General features: G+C 46.0%; 2 protein-coding genes across 4 annotated transcripts in view; both read right to left on the reverse strand.

Moving 5' to 3' along the window:
• Positions 1-4,582: 4,582 nt before the first annotated feature.
• Positions 4,583-11,886, reverse strand: LOC309359455 (uncharacterized protein). Its single transcript, XM_081893128.1, has 3 exons — positions 11,535-11,886; positions 8,560-8,742; positions 4,583-4,941 (listed from the first exon to the last, which is right to left on the reverse strand). The coding sequence occupies exons 1-3, from the start codon at positions 11,859-11,861 to the stop codon at positions 4,828-4,830; spliced, it is 624 nt and encodes a 207-aa protein (XP_081749254.1). The 5' UTR covers positions 11,862-11,886; the 3' UTR covers positions 4,583-4,827.
• Positions 11,887-19,676: 7,790 nt separating this feature from the next.
• Positions 19,677-27,234, reverse strand: part of LOC309359452 (uncharacterized protein) — a 190,788-nt gene continuing 183,230 nt past the window's right edge. Inside the window, exons 2-4 of one of the 3 annotated variants that reach the window (XM_081893121.1) lie at positions 23,454-23,747; positions 21,082-21,237; positions 19,677-20,071 (exon numbers count right to left, since the gene is read on the reverse strand). In XM_081893121.1, coding sequence (XP_081749247.1) covers positions 19,907-20,071; positions 21,082-21,237; positions 23,454-23,729 — 597 coding nt within the window. In that variant the 5' untranslated portion in view covers positions 23,730-23,747 and the 3' untranslated portion in view covers positions 19,677-19,906. Of the gene's footprint in view, positions 20,072-21,081; positions 21,238-23,453; positions 23,911-27,234 lie in introns of those variants that run through there. The other 2 variants (XM_081893122.1, XM_081893120.1) reach the window with 2 other exon arrangements.

Here is a 27,234-nt window from a genome sequence, read left to right on the forward strand (position 1 = left end):
AGAATTGTTCAGCATCCCCAACCAGAGGGCAGCTGTGTGCACACATTCAGAGACTGGGAACTGCTAGCAAATAATAATAATAATAATAATAATAATAATAATAATAATAATAAACAATAATAACAATAATTTTATTTATACCCCGCCCTCCCTGGCCAGAGTCAGGCTCAGGGCAGCTAACAACAGTAAAATTACAGTAAAAACATAATGGGGGGAAACCAATTTAAAATACAGGTTAAAATGCAATTTAAAATGCAGCCTCATCAAAACCATGAGGGGAGGGAAACATAAGGGTCAGACTGAGTCCAAACCAAAGGCCAGGCGGAACAGCTCTGTCTTGCGGGCCCTGCGGAAAGATGTCAAGTCCCACAGGGCCCTAGTCTCTTGTGACAGAGCGTTCCACCAAGTCGGGGCCAGTACTGAAAAGGCCCTGGCCCTAGTTGTGACCAATAGAATAGAATTGTAGAGGTGAAAAGGGCCCCAAAGCGTTGTCTAGTCCAACCCCCTGCAATGCAGGAATCTCAACTAGTCCCCAGAGGCTGGTGCTATTTGGAAGCTTTGATCTCAGGGTTTCCCCCCCCAACTCACCCTGCCCCTCATCCAGCAAGAGCTCCTCTCTGCTCCCCTTGCTTCACCCCCCAACCCTGTGTCCTCTTCCTAGCCAGCTCCCTGGCCCCCCAGTCCCCTGCCTCTGGCCACACAGCTCCTGCCAAGGTCAGCATCTGCCATAAGTGCAAAACACAGGGGAAGTCAAGCGCTATTAAAAAAAGACCATGGAAGAACATCAACATCCAAGTCACCGGGATGGAAACGAGGTTGGTGATAACAATCTTGTTTTTATAGACTTTTAAACAATTGATAGAAAGGTCCCATTCTGAAAGGGTCAGTTTATCAGGGTTTTAGTTGGCAAGGACTTTGTACTGGGCGTTATTCAAATACTTCAGAAGTACCTGCTTAGCAAACAACTCAGGGACCAGGTGAGAGCTCAGGTGATCTCGAGAGATGGGCCAGCTTTGGATTGTTATTTTTTTAATGTCCCAATAAACTAATAATATTGGCACCTTTTGGTTTCATGTGAGCTCCTGAAAAGGTGATTGCTTTATTAAGTGGCAGCTTCGCTGAGATGGCAGATCTGTAACCTGGACCTCACCTTTCATCATCCACCTGATTTCATCTCTCTGTGGGGCTTGGGGAAAATGCATCAAACTTCATTTTGAATCCTCACCAATTCTCAACCATGAGACTCACTGGTTGACCTTGGGCCAGTCACGTTCTCTAAGCCTAACCTACTTGCAAGGTTGTCGTTGTGGAGATTAAATGAGGAGGGGGAGAATCAAGCAACTCACCTGGAGATCTTTAGAGGAAAAGGTGTGATATAAACGATAGGTAAATAAAGTTGTGCAAATATGTTCTAACAGGTGTAACCACAGATTGCCAATAAGGCGAGATAACAGCTAGATAAGCTGATTTTTAAAAGGGCAAACCTGTTGCAATCTTCTTGCAACTTCCAGTCTATTTGAGAGAAAGACCATGGCCTTGCTGTGTGCCAACTTCTGTGTAAATATTTTGCACTTTGCGCAATGTTCAGACCACCCATGGCATTGATGGGCAACGTGACTCTCCTGATATGCACATTATCAAAAATAAAGTGAGGTCATTTCAGATGATGGCTTCCTTCCAAGTCCATGACTCTTTGATCATCTTGGGGTCTGATATCCACAACAGGCGTAAGTCTACTTAAAAAAGATGGTTCATCTAGGAATCTAAGATAGACTACCTCTAGACCTGGAGGTTCCATGAGAAGATAAGAAGAGCCCGGCTGGATCAGGCCAATGGCCCTAGTGCAGCATCACAGTGGCCAACCAGATGCAGGTGGGAAAACAGAAAGCAGGACCTGAACACAAGATCCCTCTCCCCTCCTGTGACTTCTAGAAACTGGTATTCAGAAGCATTGATGCCTCTGACTGTGGAGGCAAAGCCATCCACATGACTAGTAGCCATCACTAACCCTCTCCTCCATGAATTGGTCCAGTGCTCCAAGTGGTGGCCACCACTGCCTCCTGTGGCAGTGAGTTCCATAGTTTAATTTCAATGGGTCTTTGCTGGGGAAACAGAAGTTGAATACAAGCCAAAGTGGGGCACCTGAAAGCTGCACCTTCTTTTTCTTGTTAGTCTTTCAAGCCGTTGTCTCACTTTTATGCACAAAGCCTCACAATGAAATTAATGCTGTGTTGTGTGAAACAAGAGGCCTTAAGGAGGGATAGTGGAGAAATTTGGTTCAGCCCACATTTTAATGCAAACCTGTTTAATTCACACTTCCTGAAGCAGGACATAAAGCCCCCAAAAGACAACCATTTTGAAATTCATATTTCTCCAAATTTTGCAATGCAGCTTTCTAACAAAAAATATGTAGGGAAAGGTATGTGCTTAGAGGAAAGTGGGCATGACAAGGCATAAAGGTAAAGGGACCCCTGACCATTAGGTCCAGTCATGACCGACTCTGGGGTTGCGGCGCTCATCTTGCTTTATTGGCTAAGGGAGCCAGCGTACAGCTTCCGGGTCATGTGGCCAGCATGACTAAGCCGCTTCTGGTGAACCAGAGCAGCGCACGGAAACGCCGTTTACCTTCCCGCCGGAGCAGTACCTATTTATCTACTTGCACTTTGACGTGCTTTCGAACTGCTAGGTTGGCAGGAGCAGGGACCGAGCAATGGGAGCTCACCCCATCGTGGGGATTCGAACTGCTGACCTTCTGATTGGCAAGTCCTAGGCTCTGTGACTTAACCCACAGTGCCACCCGCATCCTGATATGATAAGGCATACATTAGTGTAAATAACATACAAAAAAGCATGTTACATTTAGGGAAATGAATTGCAAAAGTATTTAAATAGGAGAAATGTGTACTTAATTGTGGATGAATTTCCGTGAGAACTTTTTTTTTTTTTTAGCACCTCAAATCCCAGGCAGGAATGTGGCAAAACGAATTGAAGATTCGTCAGGAAAATGAGAAACTGAGAAAAACCAAACTGGACAGATTCATCCAACACTAAACATGAATCAGAAAGATCTGGTTTTCAAGGCTGCGTTTTCCTTTGGAGTAAACAGATAGGTGTGTCACCTGAGACTTTTGTCGAAATAGTGCTAATCATTGCTATGACTTATTTGGTGGCTAAAACTACTGAAAAGTGTTTTCCTCACCAAACAAAGGAGCACAATAGTGACTATATGGTTTGCTGCATATTCAGGTTCAAGTAGAGACTTGAAATCCACCCCCCAAGTATTTATGACTCTCTCCAAGTGATACCCCCTTCCTTCCTTCCTTCCTTCCTTCCTTCCTTCCTTCCTTCCTTCCTTCCTTCCTTCCTTCCTTCCTTCCTTCACAGCTGCTTAAAGCAGTTAATATTTCCTTCCTTCTGGCACATGGGGGTGGAGGAAGCTATTTTAAGATGCTCCCAGGAAGTGGCTGCAGGTCATAACAAGCTGCCCCTACCTGGGGAACTGCATGGATAACAAGATGGCTGCCCCTGTCCAATGTCGTTGTAAGGATATGAGGGAGATTGTGAGAGATAGAGATGGCTGCCCCCTGCCCTGATACAGCCTTCAGACAGCCCTTCTTTTCTCTGTACGATTTCCCAGGAAGGGGCTGCACATTATAAAACAGCAGTATGTTATTGTTTTTGTTCACCTATGAGGGAGGTATCAGCTGCTCTAAGCAGGCCGTAAAATGTGAAAAAAAGAGGCAGCCCTCAGCCAACCTTGTAAGTACAGAACAGATCTTGCATGGGTCAGTTTGCGGGTTACTCAGCTTAATCCACAAATCCACGTTCTGGGCAGTGCATGGGGCTGGTGTCTGTGTGTGAATGCGATGGGCACATTCACTCCAGACTGTGGACAAAACCAGAATCCTCTCTACAGTGGATGCTTGCCTGCCCCACCCCACTTGTGTGGGCATCTTTTTGGGGCATCTGGTTGGCCCCTATGAGAACATGATGCCACGTGTGCCCCCTTTGGCCTGATCCAGCAGGCTCTTCTTATGTCCTTATGCCTCTCCCCCAGCTTCCCTTTCCTCCCTTCAGCTACACCGTCATGATGACTTTCAGGTCATCCACCGGGTCCAGGTCTGGTCAATGCCAAAAACAAGGCAGAGGCACCGGAAGAACTTCCACAGCTGCCCATGTGGCAGAGCCAGGCTGCTCCACTTGTGACACCTTTGGCAGAATATTTCGCCGTGTTGGGACTGTACCACTTTAGCATCCCAGCCAGTGGTCCTGCCTTGGAAAAGTCCCCTGTGCCGACAGCCCCTTGAATATATGAAATCTATCATGTCAGCGAGGTGGAGTTGAGCAGGTGTTTTTTATTTCCTCTGCCCTCATCAGCTTCCTTCCTTTTAGAGGGGGAAATATTCAACAGTCCGATTTCTCCACACTCATTCTGCTGATTGTGTGGCAGGGCTTCTAGCTACCATGCAGGGAGATTTCTTAGCTGTGATTATAGAGGGACATCCCTTCCAACTCTATGATTCCATGAAGACACAGGTGTTTAAACTGGACAAACAGACAGAGCTGTCAAGTCACATGGCAATGCTTGTGCAAGTTAATTTATTCTCCTATTTCAGAACAGTGGAAAACAGAGGCGGGGGGGGGAGAGAGATCTATCAGAATGTCTATGGGGAGGAGGGGACTGCGATGGACTTGAACACCAGGTTTGCTTCTAAGTGATTATGTTGCAGCCGTGGAAGGAAAGGAGTGGACCAATCGGGGGGGGGATTTCTCATTCTCCCACCCCACAATTGGCTGGCGGCAGCATCTGGGAAGAAGGCAGAGGCTTCAATCTTCACTTTCTTCAACAATTTTCACTTCTCTGCAGCGATGACCGACGACATGGTGTCGTTTCCCTTCGCCTTGTCCACCAACATACATTGAAAATGTGCATTTCTGGATCTGAAAGCAGAAGGAGAAGAAGGCAGAAATGAAAGGAAGAAAGATGTCAGTCCGGGAGGGCCTGTTTTTATTCATTTCAATATGTCTCCACTCTTCTCTTAAAGATAAGCCCCACCAGGGCTCTCCCTGAGAATATGGCAGAAAGAGTTGCCAAGATTTGGGCTCCCTTGGGAGATGGAGGACTCCCCTTCGTTGGAGTTTTGAAAGCAGAGGTCAGATGGCCACTTGTCAGGGATTCTTCAGCTGTGATTCCTGCATTGCAGGGAGTTGGACTAGTTGACCCTTGGGGAACCCTTCCAACTCTATGATTCATGACTACACACAGCAAACACAGGCAGGGATCCTGCGTGCAGCATTTGGCACTCGGGAAATATGTACTCTGGTTTTTAAAAGAAGTGTTCTGGCTTATATACGTTTAAGAGTTGCAAAAAGCAAACAGATGAAACAAACCCAGCAGTGTGAATATTTGCAGAGCAATGGCTGGTCGAGTCCCAGGAATCAGAGGGAGGAGAGGACATCATTCTCCAGCCATGTCTCAAGGGTCCTTAACCCTCTCAACAAATAGTCAGATCAATAAAGCTGACCTGGGCCAGCCTTAACATTAGGCAGAGGGAGCTGGGCTCCAGCAACAGCTGATTTTTTCAGTGCAACCATTGAGTAGCATTTGGTCAGTTATAATTTGGTATTAAGCAGAGCGTTTGCCACCAGGAAGAGGTGCTTTGGGGGAGTTTCCAGTCTCAGATTTTCAAAAAATCTCAGCCTAGCCTTCCTCGCAAGGTTGTTGTGAAAACAAAATGAGGAGCAGCAGAATCACATATGCCACTTTGAGCTGCTTGGAGGAAAGGGTGGGATAAAGAATGCAATGAATGTAATATTTAAAAACTAAAAACAACAAAATGTAGCGGGGGGAGTGGAAACTTGCCACATGCCAGACCAGCTTCAGCTGGTTCATGGAGGAGAAGGCTACTGATAGCTACTAGCCAGAATGGCTCTGCCCTGCCTCTATGGTGGGAGGCAGCAATGCTTCTGAATACAAGCTGCTGGAATTTGCTCTTGTCTTGCTTGTGGGTTTCCCTTTGGGGAATCTGGTTGGCCTCTGTGAGAACAGGATGCTGGACTAGGTGGGCCACTGGCCTGATTCAGCAGGCTCTACTGCATGGGTAGGCAAACTAAGGCCCAGGGGCCGGATCTGGCCCAATCGCCTTCCAAATCTGGCCCATGGACAGTCCAGGAATCAGGGTGTTTTTACATGAGTAGAAAGTATCCTTTTATTTAAAATACATCTCTGGGTTACCGTATTTGTGGGGCCTGCCTGGTGTTTTTACATGAGTAAAAGGACCCTCGTACCTATGGGACCGCCTCCCTTGGTGTGTCCCACAGAGGAACTTACGGTCTTCAAATAAAAACATCCTGAAGGTCCCAGGCCTCAGAGAGGTTAGGCTGGCCTCAACTAGAGCCAGGGCTTTTCCAGCTGCGGATCCAATCTGGTGGAACGCTCTGTCACAAGAGACTAGGGCCCTGCGGGACTTGACATCTTTCCGCAGGGCCTGCAAGACAGAGCTGTTCCACCAGGCTTTTGGTCAGGGCGCAGCCTGACTCCCTCCTTTGACAATCTCCACAGAATTTTAGCTTAATGGTTGCCAAAAATGTGATTTTAATTAATTTTTATAATGAAATGTTTTTAGAATCTTGTACTATTTTTATTGTTGTTAGCCGCCCTGAGCCCGGCTTCGGCTGGGGAGGGTGGGATATAAATAATAATAATAATAATAATAATAATAATTGAGTAGAATGTGTGCTTTTATTTAAAATGCATGTCTGGGTTATTTGTGAGGCATAGGAATTCATTCATTTATTTTCCCCCAAATATAGTCCGGCCCCCACAAGGTCTGAGGGACAGTGGACTCGCCCCCTGCTGAAAAAGTTTGCTGACCCCTGCTCCACTGCCGGCAGAGGTTAACATCTTTATTGTGCTTCCCTTAGCCTCTTGGACCTGTCCAGGGTCCTGAATCATAGCTGATCTGGGCCTGTACCCTGCTGGGGCTTTCCTGGCAATCAACTGCCTGCAGAAGCAGAAAAAATAACGGTCTCTGGGAACTCCAAAACCTGATGAAGAAGCCTCATCCCAACTTAGTAGCCATTAGCTACAATGGCTGTTTTCCCTGCTTTGTACATCGGCTGCTGGGAACCATAAGTGGGGACAGTGCTGTGGTGCTCAGGTCTTCCTGCCTTGTCGGCTTCCCAGAAGAAACATCCAGTAGGCCACTGCAGGAATAGGCTGCTGGCCTAGATGGGGCCCCTTTGGCAGAGCATAACCACTGTGACTAGTAGCCACTGACAGCCTGTTCCTCCACAGATTCGTCTAATCCTCTTTTATAGCCTTCCAAGATGGTGGCCATCATCGAGACTAATGTGGGAGGGAGTTCCCCAGTTTAACAAGTGTTTTCTTCTCTCTGTCCCAGATCTTTCATCGTTCAGCTTCATGGGATGTCCACGAGTTCTAGTGTTAGGAGAGAGGGAGAGAAGCTTTTTTCTTCCCCCAGAGAATTCTGGGAATTGTAGTTTCCTTTTCACAGAGGCACCCATTTCCAGCACCCTTAAGGAACTACAGTTCCTGGGACACTTGGGGGAGGGGAGGGCAAGTTGTGCTCTTTCAATGTGCGTCAAATATGCTTCGAATAAACAGTGGTGCCTCGGGTTAAGAACTTAATTCGTTCCGGAGGTCCATTCTTAACCTGAAACTGTTCTTAACCTGAGGTACCACTTTAGCTAATGGGGCCTCCCGCTGCCACCGCACAATTTCTGTTCTCATCCTGAGGCAAAGTTCTTAACCTGAGGTACTATTTCTGGGTTAGCAGAGTCTGTAACCTGAAGCATATGTAACCCAAGGTACCACTGTACAGAGTGCCTCTGCCCAAAATCGAGTCAAAGTCTCCACATAACTTCAATGAAACATAGAACAGGGAAAGAGACTCTGTGTTTTGAAGTTTGCAAGGAATTATGGTCCACCTCCCCTGACTTTGTGGGCTGGTTTCATTGGCATTGTTTAGAGCTTGCCAGATGGTTGTCCTTCAAAACCATGGATGGTGGTGTGGAAACGCTGTGGTGGAAATGGAAACTTATACAACAATGCAATCTGGACAGGCAATGGATATGGGGAAAGGGGAAGGATAGATCCAGATTTTACACACAAGCAAGATTAAGAGAAAGAAATAGTAGAGAAACAACAAGTAATGATTTAAGGTGGGGAGGGCAAAGGGTTGGGTAACCTCATTTGTTGTTTTCTGTTTTTGTTTTTGTTTTTAAGGGAATAAGAAAATATACAAGCCGGAATGGATAAATAGACAGCCGAGAGAAAGGAGGGAAATTAAATTTTAAAATGTGGAATTTAATGTTAAATATAAGTAATGGAATGTGAATTGGAAAGAAATATGCAATATAAAGCAGTAAATAGGGGAAAGAAGGGACACATCTACGAAGAAGAGTGGGAAGGCAGTGGAAAAATTGCATTACATTTGATGTAATTTAACACTGACATGTTAAAAACTTGGAAAACTAATAAAAATTATTTGAAAGAAAAGAAAAAGAAATGCGGAACAAAACTGGTTGTTCTCTCACCTCCTCATCTTCATCGGACAGAGGATGGCAGTCCGACAGATCTTCTGCTGACGACGACTCACCCATGTAGTCATAATGTCTGATGCGGCCGCGTGGCGACGGTCTAAGAAGCTCCTCGTCCTCCCTCGTGCAGTTGGTCTTCACCATATACACTGTGAATTCCATTATGAACCCAGGGGCGTCCTGAAGCCAAGAAGGAGAGACATTTCATTATTACTTTTTAAAAATTCTTCTTTATTGATTTAAAATATCATCTTACATATATATTACAGACAGTTACATCAAAATTAAACATATAATAGAATTAAAAATATAATAGAAAAAAGATAAATAAAAATGAAAAGCAAAAAAGAGTTAACAATCAGAAATAAATATTGGTTAGAACATCCTGTCTTTTCGTTGTTGTTTTTAAAAATAATCTTTATTACTTTTCAAACTTACAACAGACAAAAAAAAGGAACAAAAGAAGAAACAATACAGTGAATAATACAAAACACAACCTTAACACTAAATTAAACAAAACAAAACAACAACAATTTTAAAAAAACAAAAACATATAGCATTTCATTTCATTGGTCTATCTTTCATTCCCTTATTTCATCGGCTTCCTCTCACCTCCCTTTTTGTATTCCACTTCTGTTACTTGTTTCAGCAAATCCTTTCCATCTTTCTCTATTTTTAAGAACATCCTGTCTTTTCTAATAAAGTCTTCTGAAAGAAACTTCCAGTCGTTCTCGTTGTACTTTTTTCTATTGTCTTAATTTTATCGCACAGTTTGTTTTGTAACTTTTCCTGTTTATTCATCCAGTATATTTATTCCATTTGTTTATTATAGACAAGTATCATTCAGTTCTGCTAGGATAATGTCATTATTACAATATAATCTTATATATTCTTTGAATAGTCTCCATTCTCTTAATATTTTTTGATTTGGGGTTCCTCTGACTTTTCCAGTCAGCTTTGCTAATTGAAAGTACTCTTTGTTGTTTAGTCGTTTAGTCGTGTCCGACTCTTCGTGACCCCATGGACCAGAGCACGCCAGGCACTTCTGTCCTACGCTGCCTCCCGCAGTTTGATCAAACTCATGCTGGTAGCTTCAAGAACACCATCCAACCATCTCATCCTCTGTCGTCCCCTTCTCCTTGTGTGAAAGTACTCTACTCTAGCATGAGTGATTGCCAGTTTATTATTGTAGGTGTTGTTTCACATTTCCAACTTCCAAGAAAGGGAGACATTTCAAGCGTTCCTGTTCTCAGTGTGAAATGTTGCATTAAGCCAGGGCTAGTTCAACCGAATCCCAGTAGCTGTTTCAAAGGTGAGGGCCCAAGCCTGAGAACATACATAATTAAGGAAGGGCTCCTCAAAGCACATCCAAAGCTCACCCAGCTCTTCACAACAGCCTTCACCTTTCAGCCTGTGGCTTATGGGGGCCAGGTCAGAAGATGTAGGTTCTCAGGCATGGTCCCCTCAGGAGGCCCTTCCCTTTTAGAAACTGGGAGCAAGGCCTTCCCCCTCCCCATCCCACCCCCACTTCCTGGGCCTATTCCTCTGTGGCCCACCAGCCTAGTGCGTAGAGGCAGGAGAGATTTTTGCACAAGTCCCTCAAATCCTATGGAGAGAAAGCCAAAAGCTGAAGGTTGCAATTTAGAAAAACAAAACAAAAAACTCACTTGATATTCTCAGATGGCGGGGGGATGGGTGATGACTCCTGGAGCTGCCCAGTCATGGTTCTCTATTATTAAGCCCACCCATGAAATTGCAGTTCCCTTTCCACAGAATTGGGACCATTGCACCATCTATCATCTATCTATCTATATCTATCTATCTATCTATCTATCTATCTATCTATCTATCTATCTATCTATCATCTATCTATCTATCTATCATCTATCTATCTATCTATCTATCTATCTATCTATCTATCTATCTATCTATCATCTACCATATCTATCTACCATCTGATATGTTTCATTTGCACAAAAGTAATATTTTATTTTTTTAAATCACTCCAAATACCTGTAAAAATATTTCTAAAATTAACGTTGTTGGGGTTTTTTGTTGTTGTTTTGTTTTGTTTTTTGTTAATTGGTATTTGAGCAAGCAGAGGGAGGAGACCAAGGCAGAGCGGATGCATCAGGACTAGAGAGAGACTTGCCAAGGAACCAAAAAAGAGGAGTGGGGAATATCAGTGGCCCTCGAGATGTTTTTGGACACCAGCAGATTCAGTAGCCAGAATGGCTAATGGTCATCAATGCTGGGCATTTAGCAACATCTGCAGATGTTCTGAGACTGGGAGCTGAAGGGAACCCCATGAACCCCAGAACATACACAAGTCAGACCAGCTGTATTCCCAGCTGAAGGTAGCCTCAGTGGCTGGAAGTGCCTTTTACCAGCTGTGACTGTGGTCCAGCTACAACCATTTCTGGACCAGGAAAGCCTGGCAGTAGTTCGTGCACTGGTGACTTCGAGACTGGATTACTGCAATGCACTCTGTGTGGGGCTCCTCTTTCACTTGATCCAGAAGTTGCAGTTAGCGCAGAATACTGCAGCACGATTGCTGACACGAGTGAGGCCCTGTCACCACGACACTGGTGCTCAGATATTTGCACTAGTTGCTGATTTTTCTACTGTTAATGGTGTGACTGGGGTCAGTTTACTTGCGAGATCGCCTTACCCCATATGTGCCCGCTTGGCTGCTTCAGTTGGTACCACATAGTGTTCATTCCCCATCTGTAAGAATGAGTGGCAGCACCTGCACTATGGAACTCCCGGCCTATTAATCTCAAACTGCATTCTCTTTGCTGCATTCTTTCTGGCGCATGCTAAAAGCCTTTTTTGTTTAGGCAAGCCTGTCCAGATATAGAACATTGATGTGTATTTTAATCTGGACAAACTTTTTTTTTTGTGGGAAGGCAAGAAGAAAGAGCCCCCCCCACACCCCTCCCTGGGGCTTCCCAGCCACCTGCTCCTCTTACCTTGATTTTAAACTCTGCATCCTCGTATAGCTTATAGAAATGTTTGGGGTTCTGCGCATTAAAGTAATCTGTAATCTTTCTCTTGAAGTAATCCCTGAGAAACTGAGAATGCTCTTCATCTTTCAACCTAAGCCGATCGTGTTTCGCCCTTTCCTCGTACTCTTCCTCCGATGTGAGCGGCCGTGCTGCTGCCCCTCGACAACAGTGCCACTGTCCTTCGTCCCCAGATTCCGGCTGATTCTCTTCTTCCTGTGCCCCCCATGCCGGCTGACCCAAGAGCAGGACTCCCAAGAGGAGCAGCGGCAAACACAGCCAGGATCTGGTCATTGTGGCAAGGAAAGGCTGGGAACTCAGAGGCTACCCGGCTGAAGGCAAGGAGCCTACAGATATAAGGATGGAGGAGGCTCCGCCCCTAGTGGCTCCGCCCACCCCAACATGAAGGAGGGCCTCAGAAGACGATCTCAGGGTCCGGGTAGGTTCATATGGGAAGAGGTGGTCCTTGTTTTTTTTTTATAAATATTTTTATTAAGGTTTCAACAAAATTAACAAAACACAACATAAAAACACAACACAAAACATAATAAAACATAAAACATACATAAGTTCAATTCTTAATTTCTTATACCTTACTTTCCGACTTCCTCATACCTCCCCTTTCTGTATTCCAGTTTCAAATTTATTTTCAGCAAATCCTCCCCTTATTTTTAACTTACTTTTAATAATGCTTACTCTCCTTAACTTAACCATTAACGCTATTAACTCCTTCATTTCTAATCCAACATCATTCTAACATTCATTAATTTTGCTATATTTCTTTAAGTAGTCCTTAAATTTTCTCCATTCTTCTTCCGCCGTTTCTCTTCCCTGGTCTCGGATTCTGCTCGTCATCTCAGCCAAACCCAAATCACCTTCATCTGCCATTCTTCCACGGTGGGTAGATCTTGTGTCTTCCAGTACTTTGCGATGAGTAATCTTGCTGCTGTTGTGGCGGTCCTTGAAGTATTGTGGTCCTGAGCCATTTAGGGATGTGTGGATCAGTTGTGGGTGAGACAAGCCAAGAAGATCTGAGCAGTTAAACTTTTGTACAGTGATACCTCGGGTTACAAACACCTCGGGTTACAAACACTTCAGGTTACAGACTCCGCTAACCTGGAAGTAGTACCTCAGGTTAAGAACTTTACCTCAGGATGAGAACAGAAATCGTGCAGCAGCAGTGGGAGGCCTCATTAGCTAAAGTGGTACCTCAGGTTAAGAATGGTTTCAGGTTAAGAACGGACCTTCGGAACGAATTAAGTTCGTAACCAGAGGTACCACTGTATACAGCCTTGTAGCCGCAGCCTACTGCTAAGTAAAGTTTGTTCCTTCTAATGCAACCTGTGTGGGTATTGCAAATGCCACATGGTGAGAGCAGTAGGATAGCTGTAGTTCAAACTGCCACCAAGACGCCAGAGAAGATTATGGACTCTGATTCGCCTGTGACTGTATCACAGGAGGCAGAGTGACCCAGTACTCTGGATCACTTGTAATCTTGTAGATGCTACCATAATTGCAAATCCTGCATCTAGGTCAGGATAGACTCCAAATCTCATCCCCCCCATGTCCTTCTGGCTGAGTAGGTGGGAGTCCAACAACCTCAAAGGGGCGGGCATCACAGCTTCCTTATCCCTTCTCTGAGGACTCCCCCAAACCTCTTATTCTCCTCTCTGTACCCATGGAATCATAGCATTGTAGACTTGGAAGGGACCTCCAAGGCTCATCGAGTCCAACCCCCTGGAGTGCAGGAATGGCAGCTCAGTTTTTTCTTTAACTTGCCCCTCTGGCCCCACTGCCTGTCCTGCTCCAGGCAGCAACCTCCTCTTCTCCTCTCACTTCATCCCCTCTTCCTAACCAGCTCCCTCCCTGGCCAACCCAGTTCCCTGCCTCTGCCCTCACTGCCAAGGTCAGCAAAAGAGAAAACAGCATACGAAGCACGGGGGAAATAAAGCGCTATTAAAAAAATGAACAAGGGCATCCAATTGCCATTCAGCTGGATGCAATTATGTCACCAGTAACTGTATTATTTCATTGTGCTTCTGGACATCTTACAAGGAATTGCCGTTCTGAAAGAGCTCACTCACCAGGGTTTTCTTTGGCAAGGTCCAGCCGGGAGCATTATCCACGTGGAATGATGGTACCCAGTTCTCAAACACCCCATGGGCCAAGAAAAATGTCAGGTGATGTCTGAAAAGAGGCCAGCTTTGGATTATTGTCACAATAAGCCTGACATTTCCGTCGCTTTGATGGAAATGGTTCTAAATATCACTGAGCACTCCTTGAGCCTTAATTGCAAGATTAGAATGTGATTTGGCTAGGACACACGCTTGGCTTGCAGAATGCCTCACTTTCAGGCATCGCAGGTGAAAGCAAAGCAAACTTTCCTGAGGCTGATTCTGGAAATGGAATCAGCACGTCACGTTAAGATCCTGGGCGCTCGGGGCCAGAGCTTGCAAACGGGGATAAGAATTGCTGGAGGAGACTGAAAAGAGTGAGCTTGTGGCTTTTGGAGCCTGAGGGTGTGTGTGGCTGATTGCTCTGTGGGGACACAGGATCTGAGCTGGAGGACTTATACCTGAGAGGAAGCCAGGCTGAGGGATCTCAGGGACTGGACAGAAGAGGAGGGCTGGGGATCGCCCCCTCCTTCTCCTCTGCTTCCCTCGGAGGAGGAGGGGAAGGGGGGGAATCGGCCCACCTTCCCCAGCAGTTTCAAGAGAAAAGGGAGACAGGTTTGAATTACAGCAGAACTCAGAATATCATTGGCACAAAAATGGAAGCAAGAAGAATTACCAACGAAAGAAGAACGGCAGATGAAATTGATGGACTATGCAGAATTAGATAAACTAACAGGAAGGATTCGAAACCTCCGGGACCAGAGATTCTTAGAAGACTGGAGTAAATATATGAACTATTTGAAAAGTAACTGTAATGAACAGATTACGCAAGTAGTACTGCAAGAAGTTTTGTAAGGAGGAATATTTGAAATATTGCAAGAAAGGCTATGAGGAGAATTATTAGTTAATGATAATTAAGAGTAATAGAGAAATTAAGAAATGCCGAATAAGTGATAAAGAATGGAAAATCATCAGAGGTGTTGACGGAAGTCTAAAATATTGTATAAGATAAGAAGTTATGTTATATGATTGTTGGAAATGATATGTTAAAAAACCCAATAAAAATGTGTGTGTGTGTGTAGAATTACTGCAGAACTCAGGGCTGCCAAGTTATGAGGTGTTAGGAAAAGGACGGGGTGGGGGAGAACTGCCAGCAGAGGCGTCCTTGCAAAGCTTGGAAGAGCCACCATCCCGCTCAATTAGAATTCAAGAGCAAAGAGCTCACCGACATTTTACTCCTGAACGCCCCCCTCTACATAGAGCCATGGGCTGTTGCTGGGGAAAGAAAGAAAGGAGTTCAGAGTGAGCAATGTCACTATGGAGTTAAGGACCGGATTATTTGTCTTGCACCACGATGACTGAATGAAACCATAAATACGAACTTTCTTGTTTCTTCCTTTATCCTTGATGCTACCAGGGGAGGAGAGAATCCCCCAAGCCTGACAAGGGAGGAGTTAGCAACCAGCAGCAGTCACACTTAGCTCAGCGCAGATCCTGGGAGCTCGCAAACTGGGGCGTTTACGAAGGCGTTTAGTGGGGGAGTTTACGGGGGAGACCTTCTGTCTCTTGGTGTGCATAGGACCAGAGACATGGAGGGCAAGGGAGCTGGTGCAGTGACCTATGACACCTGTGCCATGTTTGGCCAGAGAGCAAGCAACAGTACACTTGTAGCAATGGCAAGCTGGTGGAGGCCTGCTTAGCCACACCTCAAGCAACAGGGCAACATGCAGAGTTTCTTGATAGAGCCGAGTTGGCTGAGATGGAGCACCAAGATAGATGGGGTGCCCCCAGCGTGGAGAAAGATTGCCCGTTGCAAGAGTCTAACCCCTGGAGGAATGTGGTGCACAGACATAGGACAGTCAAAACCACACTTTGTCATTGGAGTTGCAAAATTGCTTCCATGCCTTCACCTTAGACACTGATTCTGGGTCAGAGTAGCTAGGACAGCAGTTGCCAACCTCAGAAGACATGAAGGCAGCTGTGAAAGGTACAGTGCACAGAATGATTATTGCCACCCTCCAGAGGTGAAAGACACAAGAGGAGATGGATTCAGAAGGGTCTTTTTCCATTCTTGATCTAACCCCATCAAATCCAAGGCTACTGACCCGTGGATGAGAATGCTGATAGCGTCCTTGCTGCCTTCCGTGGAAACGATGTTGGAGGAAGGGAATTGCAGCCTAGAGATGACAAGCTGGGAAGAAGGGGGCGGGGGGCGCATCCTGGGGGCGAGGCGAGTGTTCTGGGGGTGGGGTGCCCAGCGTGGGGGGGGGAGGCAGCCGCAATGGAACCCCACCAGGATCACACTGCTGGGGGCGGTGCGCTCCCCCCCGCACCCCTCTTCCTCCTCCAGTGGTCCTGGGGTTCTTCATGTTCCTGTGAGGAGAAGGCGAGAGCCCTTTGCATGCCTCCAAATGGATTGTGAGAAGGAGTTGTTTTAAATATCCCACATAGAGAAAAGATTTTGTAGATAATCAGGATTGTCTGTGGAGCCTGTTGCTTCACCCTTCCAAAACACACACACACACACACAGAGAGAGAGAGAGAGAGAGAGAGAGAGAGAGAGAGAGAGAGAAATGGTCAATTTTTCTATTTGAGAGTGAGGAAGAAGTCTAGATTCACAACTGTTGTTATAGGTTTAGGCAGGGTGGGTGGGTGTTAGTTAGACCTCCTGTGGGTCTCTTCCAAACCTATGATCCTGTGTGTATGTGAGGCTAGAGCAGGGGTCAGCAACTTTTTTCAGCAGGGGGTCAGTCCACTGTCCCTCAGACCTTGTATGGGGCCGGACTATATTTTGGAAAAAAAAAAAGCAGAACAAATTCCTATGCCCCACAAATAAACCAGGGATGCATTTTAAATAAAAGCTAACATTCTACTGTAGCTGTCAACATTTTCCTTTTTTTAAGGGAAATTCCCTTATTCCAAATAGGATTCCTCACAAGAAAAGGGAAAAGTTGGCAGCTGTGCATTCTACTCATGTAAACATGCTGATTTCTGGACCATTCGCGGGCCAGACTGAGAAGGCGATTGGGCCGGCCCCCGGGCCTTAGTTTGCCTACCCATGGGCTAGAAAATGAAAGCTGAAAGTTTCAGGACAAAGGAAAGGACTTCTTCACTTAGTGCGTCATTTATACAAGTATATAATCTTCATCCCATTTAGGCTGTACCTCCATGGTGAGAAGCTGAGGCACACAAGTGGAGTACTCAAGTTCTCCTTTGGGCTTCTCAGAGAGTCAGAGTGGTTAGAGTATTGGACTAGGCCCTGGGAGACCAGGGTTCAAATCCCCGCTTGGCCGTGAAGCTCCTGGGGTTTCATTGGGTCAGTGCTTGGGCATGTTTCCTGCCTCAGATATCACAAATCTCAGCCTAACTGACCTCACAGGGTTGTTGTGGAAATTAAATGAGGAGGCAAAAATCCATGAACGTCTTGAAGAAAAAGGTGGGATATAAATGCAATAGATAGATCAATAGATTGATAGATTCTATAGGAGGAAGTTTGCTGAAACTGTCAGGCAAGTTCCTTTGTCAAGCTAACGACCTATCATCTGCCATGTATATCTTAAGGAGTGAGTTCTGTTGCCATAGAAACAAATGGGTGGGCCTTTCCTGCCTCATTTGGCTGGATGCATCATCCTAGCCATAGTCCAGGGGTCAGCAACCTTTTTCAACAGGGGCTGGTCCACCTTCCCTCAGACCATGTGGTGGGCTGAACTATATTTTTTTTTTGGGAAATGAATGAATTCCTATGTCCCACAAATAACCCAGAGATGCATTTTAAATAAAAGCACACATTCTACTCATGTAAAAACATGCTGATTCCCGGACCGTCTGTGGGCCAGATTGACAAGGCTATTGGGCCTCATCCAGCCCATAGGCCTTAGGCTGCCTACCCCGGCCATAGTCCAAAAAAAAAAAATTGTGTGTGAGAGAGAATTTTTGGATGATGCTGGATGCTGGCTACACAGAGTCTTGGTTCACTCTGTTCTAGACCCAAAGCTGTGACCTGGGGCTCCCCTGGAAACCTAATGGGGAAGTAACATTTGTTGGGGTGTTGTGAGCTCCTCCATCCTATGCTCAGGCTGAATATATGTGTAAACTAAACCATATACTGTATCCAAAAGACACCTGTCTCTTTCAACCTTCGTTCCATAGAAACCAAACCCTGAGTAAAGCATCGCTGGAGTCTCTCGCTGCCGGACAATTGGGTTGAGCACAACATTTATTGCAGGGATGAAAGAGAGGTTGCTAAGAGGAGCACCTTCTGCTTCAAGGTCAAATAAAGTCAGGAGGAGGCCAAAAAAGACCATTGAATGTGTGTTACTCAGACAACACGGCAATCAAGTGGTGCAGCTCCTATTCATGGACCATACCATGAATGCAATGGGGGGGATGATGGAGGATTGAGATTGGACCTTTCCATTTCCCCTTATCTAAAAAATATCCTTCCACTTAGAAAACTAGCCTGTTGAGCTCTGGCAGCCCTCACATTCTGTGTGTTGTATTCAAGCATGCATATCTTTCACCCGAACAGGTGAAGTTCAGCATGGGTTGCGCTATCCATTTCTGATTATCATGCTTCTCTATCCAGCTCACCCTCCAGAGCGGCCATGATGGCTTAAGGGGACACTCAGGAGAAAAGCCTGATGAGGAACGGTTGAGGGAGTTGGTGGTACGAGAGCCACCTTCAAGTATCTGAAGGGCTGTCAAATAAAATATGGAGCAAGCTTGTTTCCCTCTTCTCCAGAGGGGAGGATCTGAAGCAATGGATTTGATTTCCAAGAACAGACAACCAAACATTGGAAAAAACTTTCTGATAGTAAGAGCTGTTCGACAGTGGAGTGGACTCCCTCAGAATGTGGTGGACTCTCCTTTCTTGCATCTTTTTAAGCAGAGGTTGGGTGGCCAACAGTCAGGGATTCTTTAGCTGTGATTTTTTAATTTTATTTTTGGCCAAATAATACTTATTTGTATTTGTGTGGAGGATTCCCTGGTCCTGAATGGGGTAACTGTGCCCCTGAAGGACCAGGTGCGCAGCTTGGGAGTCATTTTGGACTCACAGCTGTCCATGGAGGCACAGGTCAAATCTGTGTCCAGGGCAGCTGTTTACCAGCTCCATCTGGTACGTAGGCTGAGACCCTCCCTGCCTGCAGACTGTCTCGCCAGAGTGGTGCATGCTCTGGTTATCTCCCACTTGGACTACTGCAATGCACTCTACGTGGGGCTACCTTTGAAGGTGACTCGGAAACTACAACTAATCCAGAATGCGGCAGCTAGACTGGTGACTGGGAGCGGCCGCCGAGACCATATAACACCGGTCTTGAAAGACCTACATTGGCTCCCAGTATGTTTCTGAGCACAATTCAAAGTGTTGGTGCTGACCTTTAAAGCCCTAAACAGCCTCGGTCCAGTATACCTGAAGGAGCGTTTCCTCCCCCATCGTTCTGCCCGGACACTGAGGTCCAGCGGCGAGGGCCTTCTGGCGGTTCCCTCATTGCGAGAAGCAAAGCTACAGGGAACCAGGCAGAGGGCCTTCTCGGTAGTGGCGCCCACCCTGTGGAACGCCCTTCCAGCAGATGTCAAAGCGATAAACAACTACCTGACATTCAGAAGACATCTTAAGGCAGCCCTGTTCAGGGAAGTTTTTAACGTGTGATATTTTATTGTATTTTTTGTTTTTATGGAAGCCGCCCAGAGTGGCTGGGGAGGCCCAGCCAGATGGGTGGGATATAAATAATAAATTATTATTATTATTATTATTATTATTATTATTATTATTATTCCAAATTTTTAACAAATCAGTAACAAATTACATCAAATTTAATATATTTTCCCTCAGATTTAATACATTTTCTCTCAAATTTAATACATTTTCTCTCAAATTTAATACATTTTTTTCTTAATTTTTTGTTTAGCTGTGATTTCTGCATCGCAGGAGTTGGGCTTGATGACCCTTGGGGGAACCTTCTGACTCTTTTGTTTCTATGAAAACACACAGTAATGCTTGTGCAAGTCAATTTTATTATCCTACTTTGGAACAGTGGGAAGAGAGCGATTCTGGGGTGCGGAGGGGGCTGTGGTGGATTCCAACGCCTCCTTTTAGTGGGAGAGTTTTCTGGCTTGTATCTAAGTGATTACATTGCAGGTGCAGGAGGGTAAAACAAGCGGGGGCTTCTCTCCCACCGCTGCCAGCAAAAGTGGGCATCAGCATTCAGAGAGAAGGCCAAATCTTCAATACTCTTCAAGGGGGGGTTCAAACATTTCTTCCTCCTCCTCCACCTCCGCCTCTTCAGAGATTCCTTCCGTTCTTCCAGGAACATGTTTGCAATACTCATCAATCACTGTTACCCCTCCATATACCTCATCTATAAATATTTTAAACGTGCAGTCGTATTTCTAAAAACGGAGGTAAGATGGGGGGAGAGAACAAGAGACACATGCAAATTAAGAAAACAAAAGACGAGAAATCCCATATATTGAAGACAATCTGGCAACACACTTATTAGCAGTGGCGTAGCGTGGGGGTGCAGGGGGGGCCGGCCGCACCGGGCGCAACATCTGGGGGTTAGGGTTAGGGGGCGCAAATCCACAGGTTAGGGGGCGCAAATTACTTGCCTTGCCCCGGGTGCTGACAACCCACGCTACGCCACTGCTTATTAGGAAAGAAGGAAGGGGCTCTTTGGTTCCAGTGGTTTGCCTCGGGTTAGACACAGCCATGGACTCAGGCTGCAGCATTCAGCATCCTGAAGAGGCCAGCTCTTTATGTTGGGGAAACAGTCAGAGACAGACGGCAACTGCTTGGTTGTCCAGGGAATACAAGCAAAGGAAGGCTGAGCTGGATCTAACATAAGGAGAGGTTGCTGGATCAGGCCAATGGCTCATCTAGTCCAGCAACCGGTTCTCACAGGGGACAACCAGGTACCTGTGGGGAACCAGCAAACATGGCCTGAGCACAAGAGCATCTCCCCCCTCCTGCGGTTTCTTCCAGCATTATTTCCTCTGAGCGTGCAGGGACAGCACAGTCACCGTGGCTAGGAGCCATCAATAGCCTTCCCCCCCATGAATTTGTCTAATCCTCCTTTAAAGCCACCATGGTTGGTGGCAATCACTGCCTCCTGCAGGGGCGAGTTCCAAAGATTAACGCTGCTTAACTATTATCCTTTCCCGCCCTGCTGAGCTCCACAAGGGCAACCCAGAGACTGAGGGTGGGGGAAGCCAATAGGCAGGCCCACCCCTTGTAAGAAAATAGGACTGTGGGCGGGGGGGGGGGGACAGGCTGAGGTTGGTAGGGCAGTGCCCCATTCCCCCTAAAGGGCCATCCTCCCTGTTGCTCCCAGGACATGTTAAGACATCTGACATCATCTGGCAGTCCGGACTGAAAAACAACACCGATTCTGTTATCTTACCTCCTGTTCGGATTCAGGTAGTAGCACACAACCCTGGCTCTCCAAGTACAGATCGGAGTATCGCGGGACAGAATCCTCCTGGTTGATCATGTCATCCTTTGTGCAGTTGGTTTTCGCCAAAGTCATCTCAAAGGTGAGTATTAGCCCTTGCGCCTTCTGGAAGCAGAGAACGAAAAAGACTTTCGAGCTGAAGGTGACGCACGGCTCTGCTTGGCCAAGTCGTCTCCAGAGGTGTAGGTTTGCATTAAGGCAGGGCTTAGCTTGGAATTTTACGCTAAGTGCGTAAAATGCAAAAAAAGGGTATCGAAGCATGTGCAGAGTGCCTTTTGCTTGCCACCAGGGAATTGCTCCCAACCCTTTGACCGCTTGGTATGTCAGGCCAAGTCAGGCTGTTGTCGTTCTTGCATTTGTCTCTCACCTTTTCTTCAAGAAGCTCAAGGTGGAGAACATGCTTCTGCACACACAAACCCTCCGTTCTATCCTCACAAAAACCCTGTGAGGTAGACTAGGCTAGGAGAGAGTGACTGGCCCAAGGTCACCCTATGGGCTTCACAGGTGAGTGGGAATTCAAACCCTTGTCCCCCAGGTCCTATTCCAGCGCTCTAACCACTACACCATGCTGGCTCTCTGAGTCCCTCCAGTCTAGGGTTGCTTTGTGTCTGAAATTTTGAAAATTCAACAAAATGTATGGGTTTTTGCCAGCAGAACCAGGAAGTGACTTTTTAAAGGGGGTGGTGGGGAGATTCTTGCTCTTGGATTCCAAACACACACACACACACACACACACACACACCCCGGTGTTCTCTGACTACAGAACCAAACTTCATACTGTTGCAGATTAAGGAACCTAACCCTTGCCATTTACAGAAATCATCATCAACATTATTTTTGAAAGGTAATTGGGATTTGGAGAAATGTAGAAAATAGGGAAAGGGGTTTGTGTATTGTTTATTAGTTAATTGTTTTATGTAGCCTCTACTCCATATATTGAAAGCACTCTTAAACCTCTTTAAACATTCATGGTTCTCCCCGCTACCGCAAGAAAAATAATAGTCAGAAATGTAGTTTCTTAAGGGTGCTGACTTCACAGAGTTCCAAGCTTTCCTAACAAGCTACAATGCAGTTTTCCAACCAACCAATGTTTACAAAAATGCATGTACTGGGGTGAAAGTGTGCCTAAGAATGTACCGTAAGTAACATGCAGAAATGCATTGTGTTTGGGAAAAGGTGCCTGCAAAAAATGTGAGACAAAACTGCATGCAAAAAATTTTGCTTATTAGGAGAAATCTGCACTCAGGTGGTAAGGGATTTTCATGAGGATTTTTAAAAAGAAATAAATCTGTGGATTGCTGGGATAGCTCAACTGGTAGAGCATGATAATCTTAATGTCTGGGATGTGGGTTCGAGTCCTATGTTGGGTGAAGGATTTCTACATTGCAGGGAGTTGGACTGGATGACCTTTGTGGTTCCTTCCAACACTACAGTTCTATGGTTCTAAGCTGGATTACTGAATTTCAGACTGGGAAAATGAGGGACCATCGGGTTGGGAAGTCCTGGTGCAGAGGGAGGGCAGGGGGCTAAGTTGCACCCATAAGCCGCACCACCTGAATGCTAGAGGACTCTCCACCCTATACAAGGGGATTCTCAACAGAACAATATTTTCTACTTCCCCACTTTATGTGCCTTTTCTCAGCCTCAGGAGAGTGGAAGGGCCTTCTCTGTTGTGGCTCCCCATTTGTGGAGTGCTCTCCCCAGGGAGGTTTGCCAGGCGCCTTCATTATATATATTTTAGGCACCAGGCAAAAAACGTTCCTTTTCAACCAAGCCTTTGGCTGATTAATATCCAACAGCCTTTTAAATATATCTGCAAGAAAGGTGGTGGTTATTATTTTACTGCTTTGTTTTCACTATTGGCTTGTTTTTAATCCTGTATTGTATTCTGTGAACTGCCCTGAGAGCTTATGAGGAAGGGTGGTTTTTAAATCTAATAAACAACAGTAATGAAGGTCCCCAGGTGTCTTACACCCGAAGGGTAGGAACCGTACCAATGGATTCAAGTGCCAAGAATGGAGATTCCGACTAAACATTAGGAAGGACTTTCTGAGGGCAAGAGCTGTTCAACAGTGGAACGAACAGTCCCTCAGAAAATGGCGGGCTCTCCTTCGCTGGAGGTTTTCGCACAGAGGTTGAATGACTATCTGAAAGGCATTCAGCAGTGATTCCTGCATCGAAGGGGATTCAGCTAGATGATCCTTGAGGTGCCTGCCAATTCTACAATTCTAGGATTCTATGGTCCCATAGTCCACACCCACACCCACACCCACACCCACCCACACACTTGGGGAACCTTTCACAACCTCTGCTTTGCTCACCTCGACATCCATATGGCTGCTCTCATAGTGCTTGTAGTAATTGCCATATCTGCTTTGCCAATCATATTTGTTATAGTGAGCCACCGCCATATGCTTCATGAAGTCATGCACTGGCCGTGCGCTGTATGCTGCCTCCTCCTCCATAAACCTCCTATGCGCTTGAGCCATCATCTTCTCATGGTCCTCCAAGCTGCGTGGCCTCCAGTAGTCTGAATCTTCCGGGCTTTCCTCCTCTTCCCAATCCCCCTCTTCTTCTTCGGCCGAAGGTGGCACCATCTGCTCCTCTGGGACAGGCTCATTGGACTCTCCCCAGGAGGGCTGCTCTTCTTCTTCTTCTTGCCCCCACGCCGGCTGCCCCAGGAGCAGGGCTCCCACGAGGAGCAACGATAAACACAGCCAGGATCTGGTCATTGTGGCAAGGAAAGGCTGGGAACTCAGAGGCTGTCCGGTTGGAGGCGAAAGCTCTGCAGATATAGGGATGGAGGAGGCTCCGCCCCCTGGTGGCTCCGCCCACCCCAACTGGAAGGACCCCGCCTCCTCCAAGACATGTCCACATCACAGAGGAGAAAAGTGAGCTGAATCTGACAAGCCAGCACAGACTTGTGGCTCCAGGCTCAGCCTTTTGGAGATCCCTTTTGCTCCTGCAGTTCAATTACTTCTCATGAAAAGCTATTGTTTACTAAGGTGCTCAGACAGAGGTTTCCCAAATTGTGGTCCATGAACTTCATGCTAGTGGTCCATGGCATGCCTGCATTAAATAGTAATATTATTATTATTATTATTATTATTATTATTATTGGATTCCTTTAATAAGATCTGCAAATACAATAAGCAAAAACAAAACATCAAGCTAGAAATAATAATTAAACAGTTGTAAGAGTAAGAGGAATAAGAATACAATAGAAGAAGGAGGAGGAAGAGGAGTGTCACAAAATATATTCCATAGTGGAATGTAAGGTTCATATTTATGCAAAACATATCAAATAATCATGAATCCATTATTGATTTCTAATTGCATTTTTACTACAGTGGTACCTCGGGTTACATACGTTTCAGGTTACAGACGCTTCAGGTTACAGACTCCACTAACCCAGTAATAGTACCTCGGGTTAAGAACTTTGCTTCAGGATGAGAACAGAAATCGTGCCTCGGCGGCGCAGCAGCAGCAGCGGGAGGCCCCATTAGCTAAAGTGGTGCTTCAGGTTAAGAACAGTTTCAGGTTAAGAACGGACCTCCGGAATGAATTAAGTACTTAACCCGAGGTACCACTGTACTTATTTTATTCCATATACTGTGTTTTCTTTCATAACCCTTTGAATTCCAGGGAATCCATACCAAATTCTATGGAATTTGTACCAAAACACCATCACAAGCTATTCCTCGCAGAAATGTTTAGCAACAAAAGTGGTGAGGGTGAATTGCATCGGCGCTTATAGCCCTCGCTTTATCGCACTCCCGGCTGTGTGGCAGTTCCAGCTGCCACATGCAATCTATAGCACCATACTGTACAATTTTGTAAAGTGCCAAAGGTTCTAACCTTCTCCTCTTTTGCACTGTGCATAGTAAAACTGCTCCAATCAAACAAGAACACCTCTTTTTGTTTAATTCCCCCTGCTTAATTTAGCTTAGTGCTTAATTTTCCTATTGGCACTAATCGCCAGGCTGTGTGGTCAATGTTTTACCCGCTAAGAATTTTGAAAATCTGGCTATTACGGGTCGGTAAGATGCTTAAAATGAAGCTTTATATTGTTCTCTAGGTCAAGATTAAGCAAGGCCAACTCTGAGCCTTTGACTGTGTTTTCTGCAGTTCTCTCTCTGATTACTTGGAAGACTTCCTTGCAGAATGTAGCCACCTTGTCACAGGTCCACCACATGTGGAGATGTGGAACCCAACATTGCACATCTGCCCCCAAGTGAGCACCACTAATGTGGGGCAGGTGGACTGGAGTGAGGTGCCACTTCTGCAGAATTTCCCATGCCATTTCTTTGGGATTTTCCCTTTGTTAATACAGTATTGTTTTAAGCAACAGCAAGAAACCTAAGAGCACAATAAGAGCCTGCAGGATCGGGCCAATGGCCCATCTAGTCCAGCATCTTGTTCTCACAGTGGCCAACCAGATGCCTGTGGGAAACCTGCAACCAGGACTCAAGCACAAGAGCCATCTCCCCTCCCAGGTTTTCCAGCAATCCTGCCTCCAGCTGCCTCCATCTATTTTCTTCTTGACATGCTCAAAGGCATCTAATAGGTTCATGAGACTGGACCATGCTGGTGCTTCTTCATTAACAACAACAACAACAACAACAACATATTATTTATACCCCACCCATCTGGCAGGGTTTCCCCAGCCACTCTGGGCGGCTCCCAACCGAATATTAAAAACACAATACAGCATTAAACATTAAAAACTTCCCTAAACAGGGCTTCCTTCAGATGTCTTTTAAAAGTAAGAGATTTGCTTATTGCCTTGACATCTGATGGGAGGGTGTTCCAAGGGCAGGTGCCACTACCAAGAAGACCCCGTAACCTCGCTTCTCACAGTGAGGGAGCTGCCAGAAGGCCCTCAGCGCTGGACCTCAGTGTCCGGGCTGAACACTGGGGCTGGAGACGCTCCTTCAGGTATACAGGACCGAGGCCATTTAGGGCTTTAACAGTCAGCACCAACACTTTGAATTGTGCTCGGAAATGTACTGGGAGCTTGTTCTTCCGTATGCTTGGTCATTTTATCTTTAACAATACTTCCCACCGCTTTTCCAGGAGAAAGCGAACTGCTCTGTGATTTCCAGGATCTCCCCTGGATCCATTTTAAACATGTATAATCTGAGGAAAAATCAGGTGACACAAAGATTCTCATTCCCAACTTTCTGCACTATAGAATCATAGAACTGTAGAGTCAGAAGGGACCAGAAGAGTCATCTAGTCCAGCCCCCCGCAAAACAGGAATCTTTTTGCCCTATGAGGGTCTTGAACCCGCAACCCTGAGATTAAGCTCATGCTCTACTGACAGAGGTATCTCTCTCCACACATCTATGATTACAGTGGTTAAGTACTTAATTCATTTCGGAGATCCGTTCTTAACCTGAAACTGTTCTTAACCTGAAGCACCACTTTAGCTAATGGGGCTTCCTGCTGCCGCTGAGCCGCCAGAGCACGATTTCTGTTCTCATCCTGAAGCAAAGTTCTTAACCCGAGGTACTATTTCTGGGTTAGCGACGTCTGTAACCTGAAGCGTATGTAACCTGAAGCGTATGTAACCTGAAGCGTATATAATCCGAGGTACCACTGTACTGGGGAAAGCTTTCAATAATAAAACGGGGCTGTTGCAAATCCAAGGAACATTCATAGATGCATTATATGGAGAGTCAGGCCATGGGACAATCAAACTTAGCATTGTTGACATCCAGGAGATAGCCAACCAAATGCTTTTCAGATGGTGCAGGATTCCAGCTCCTATCATCCCGGACTATTGGCCATGCTGGCCGCAGGGGCTACTGGGAGCATCTCGAAGGACACAGGTCCTACTCCCTGGTTTAATCTAAACTTACTGGCAACAGCTCTCCAAGCTTTCAGAGAAGACACAGACCTCATTTGTCCACAGGCTTGCTTTGCCTCAGCTTTGACAGTGTGTGTAGAAGCAGGAGCTCCCTCTACCCTCCCCAGTCCAACCAGTCACCCTCACTGGGCCCTCTTCCTGGCCCAGAGCACCACCTGTCCCTGCCAAAGTCAGCAATGGAGATAACAGAATATAAAGCACAGGGGAGATGAAGCGTTATTATTTTTAAA

This window comes from Podarcis melisellensis, assembly GCF_964234715.1.
Source record: "Podarcis melisellensis genome assembly, chromosome: 16".
In the NCBI taxonomy this organism is placed as follows: domain Eukaryota; kingdom Metazoa; phylum Chordata; class Lepidosauria; order Squamata; family Lacertidae; genus Podarcis; species Podarcis melisellensis.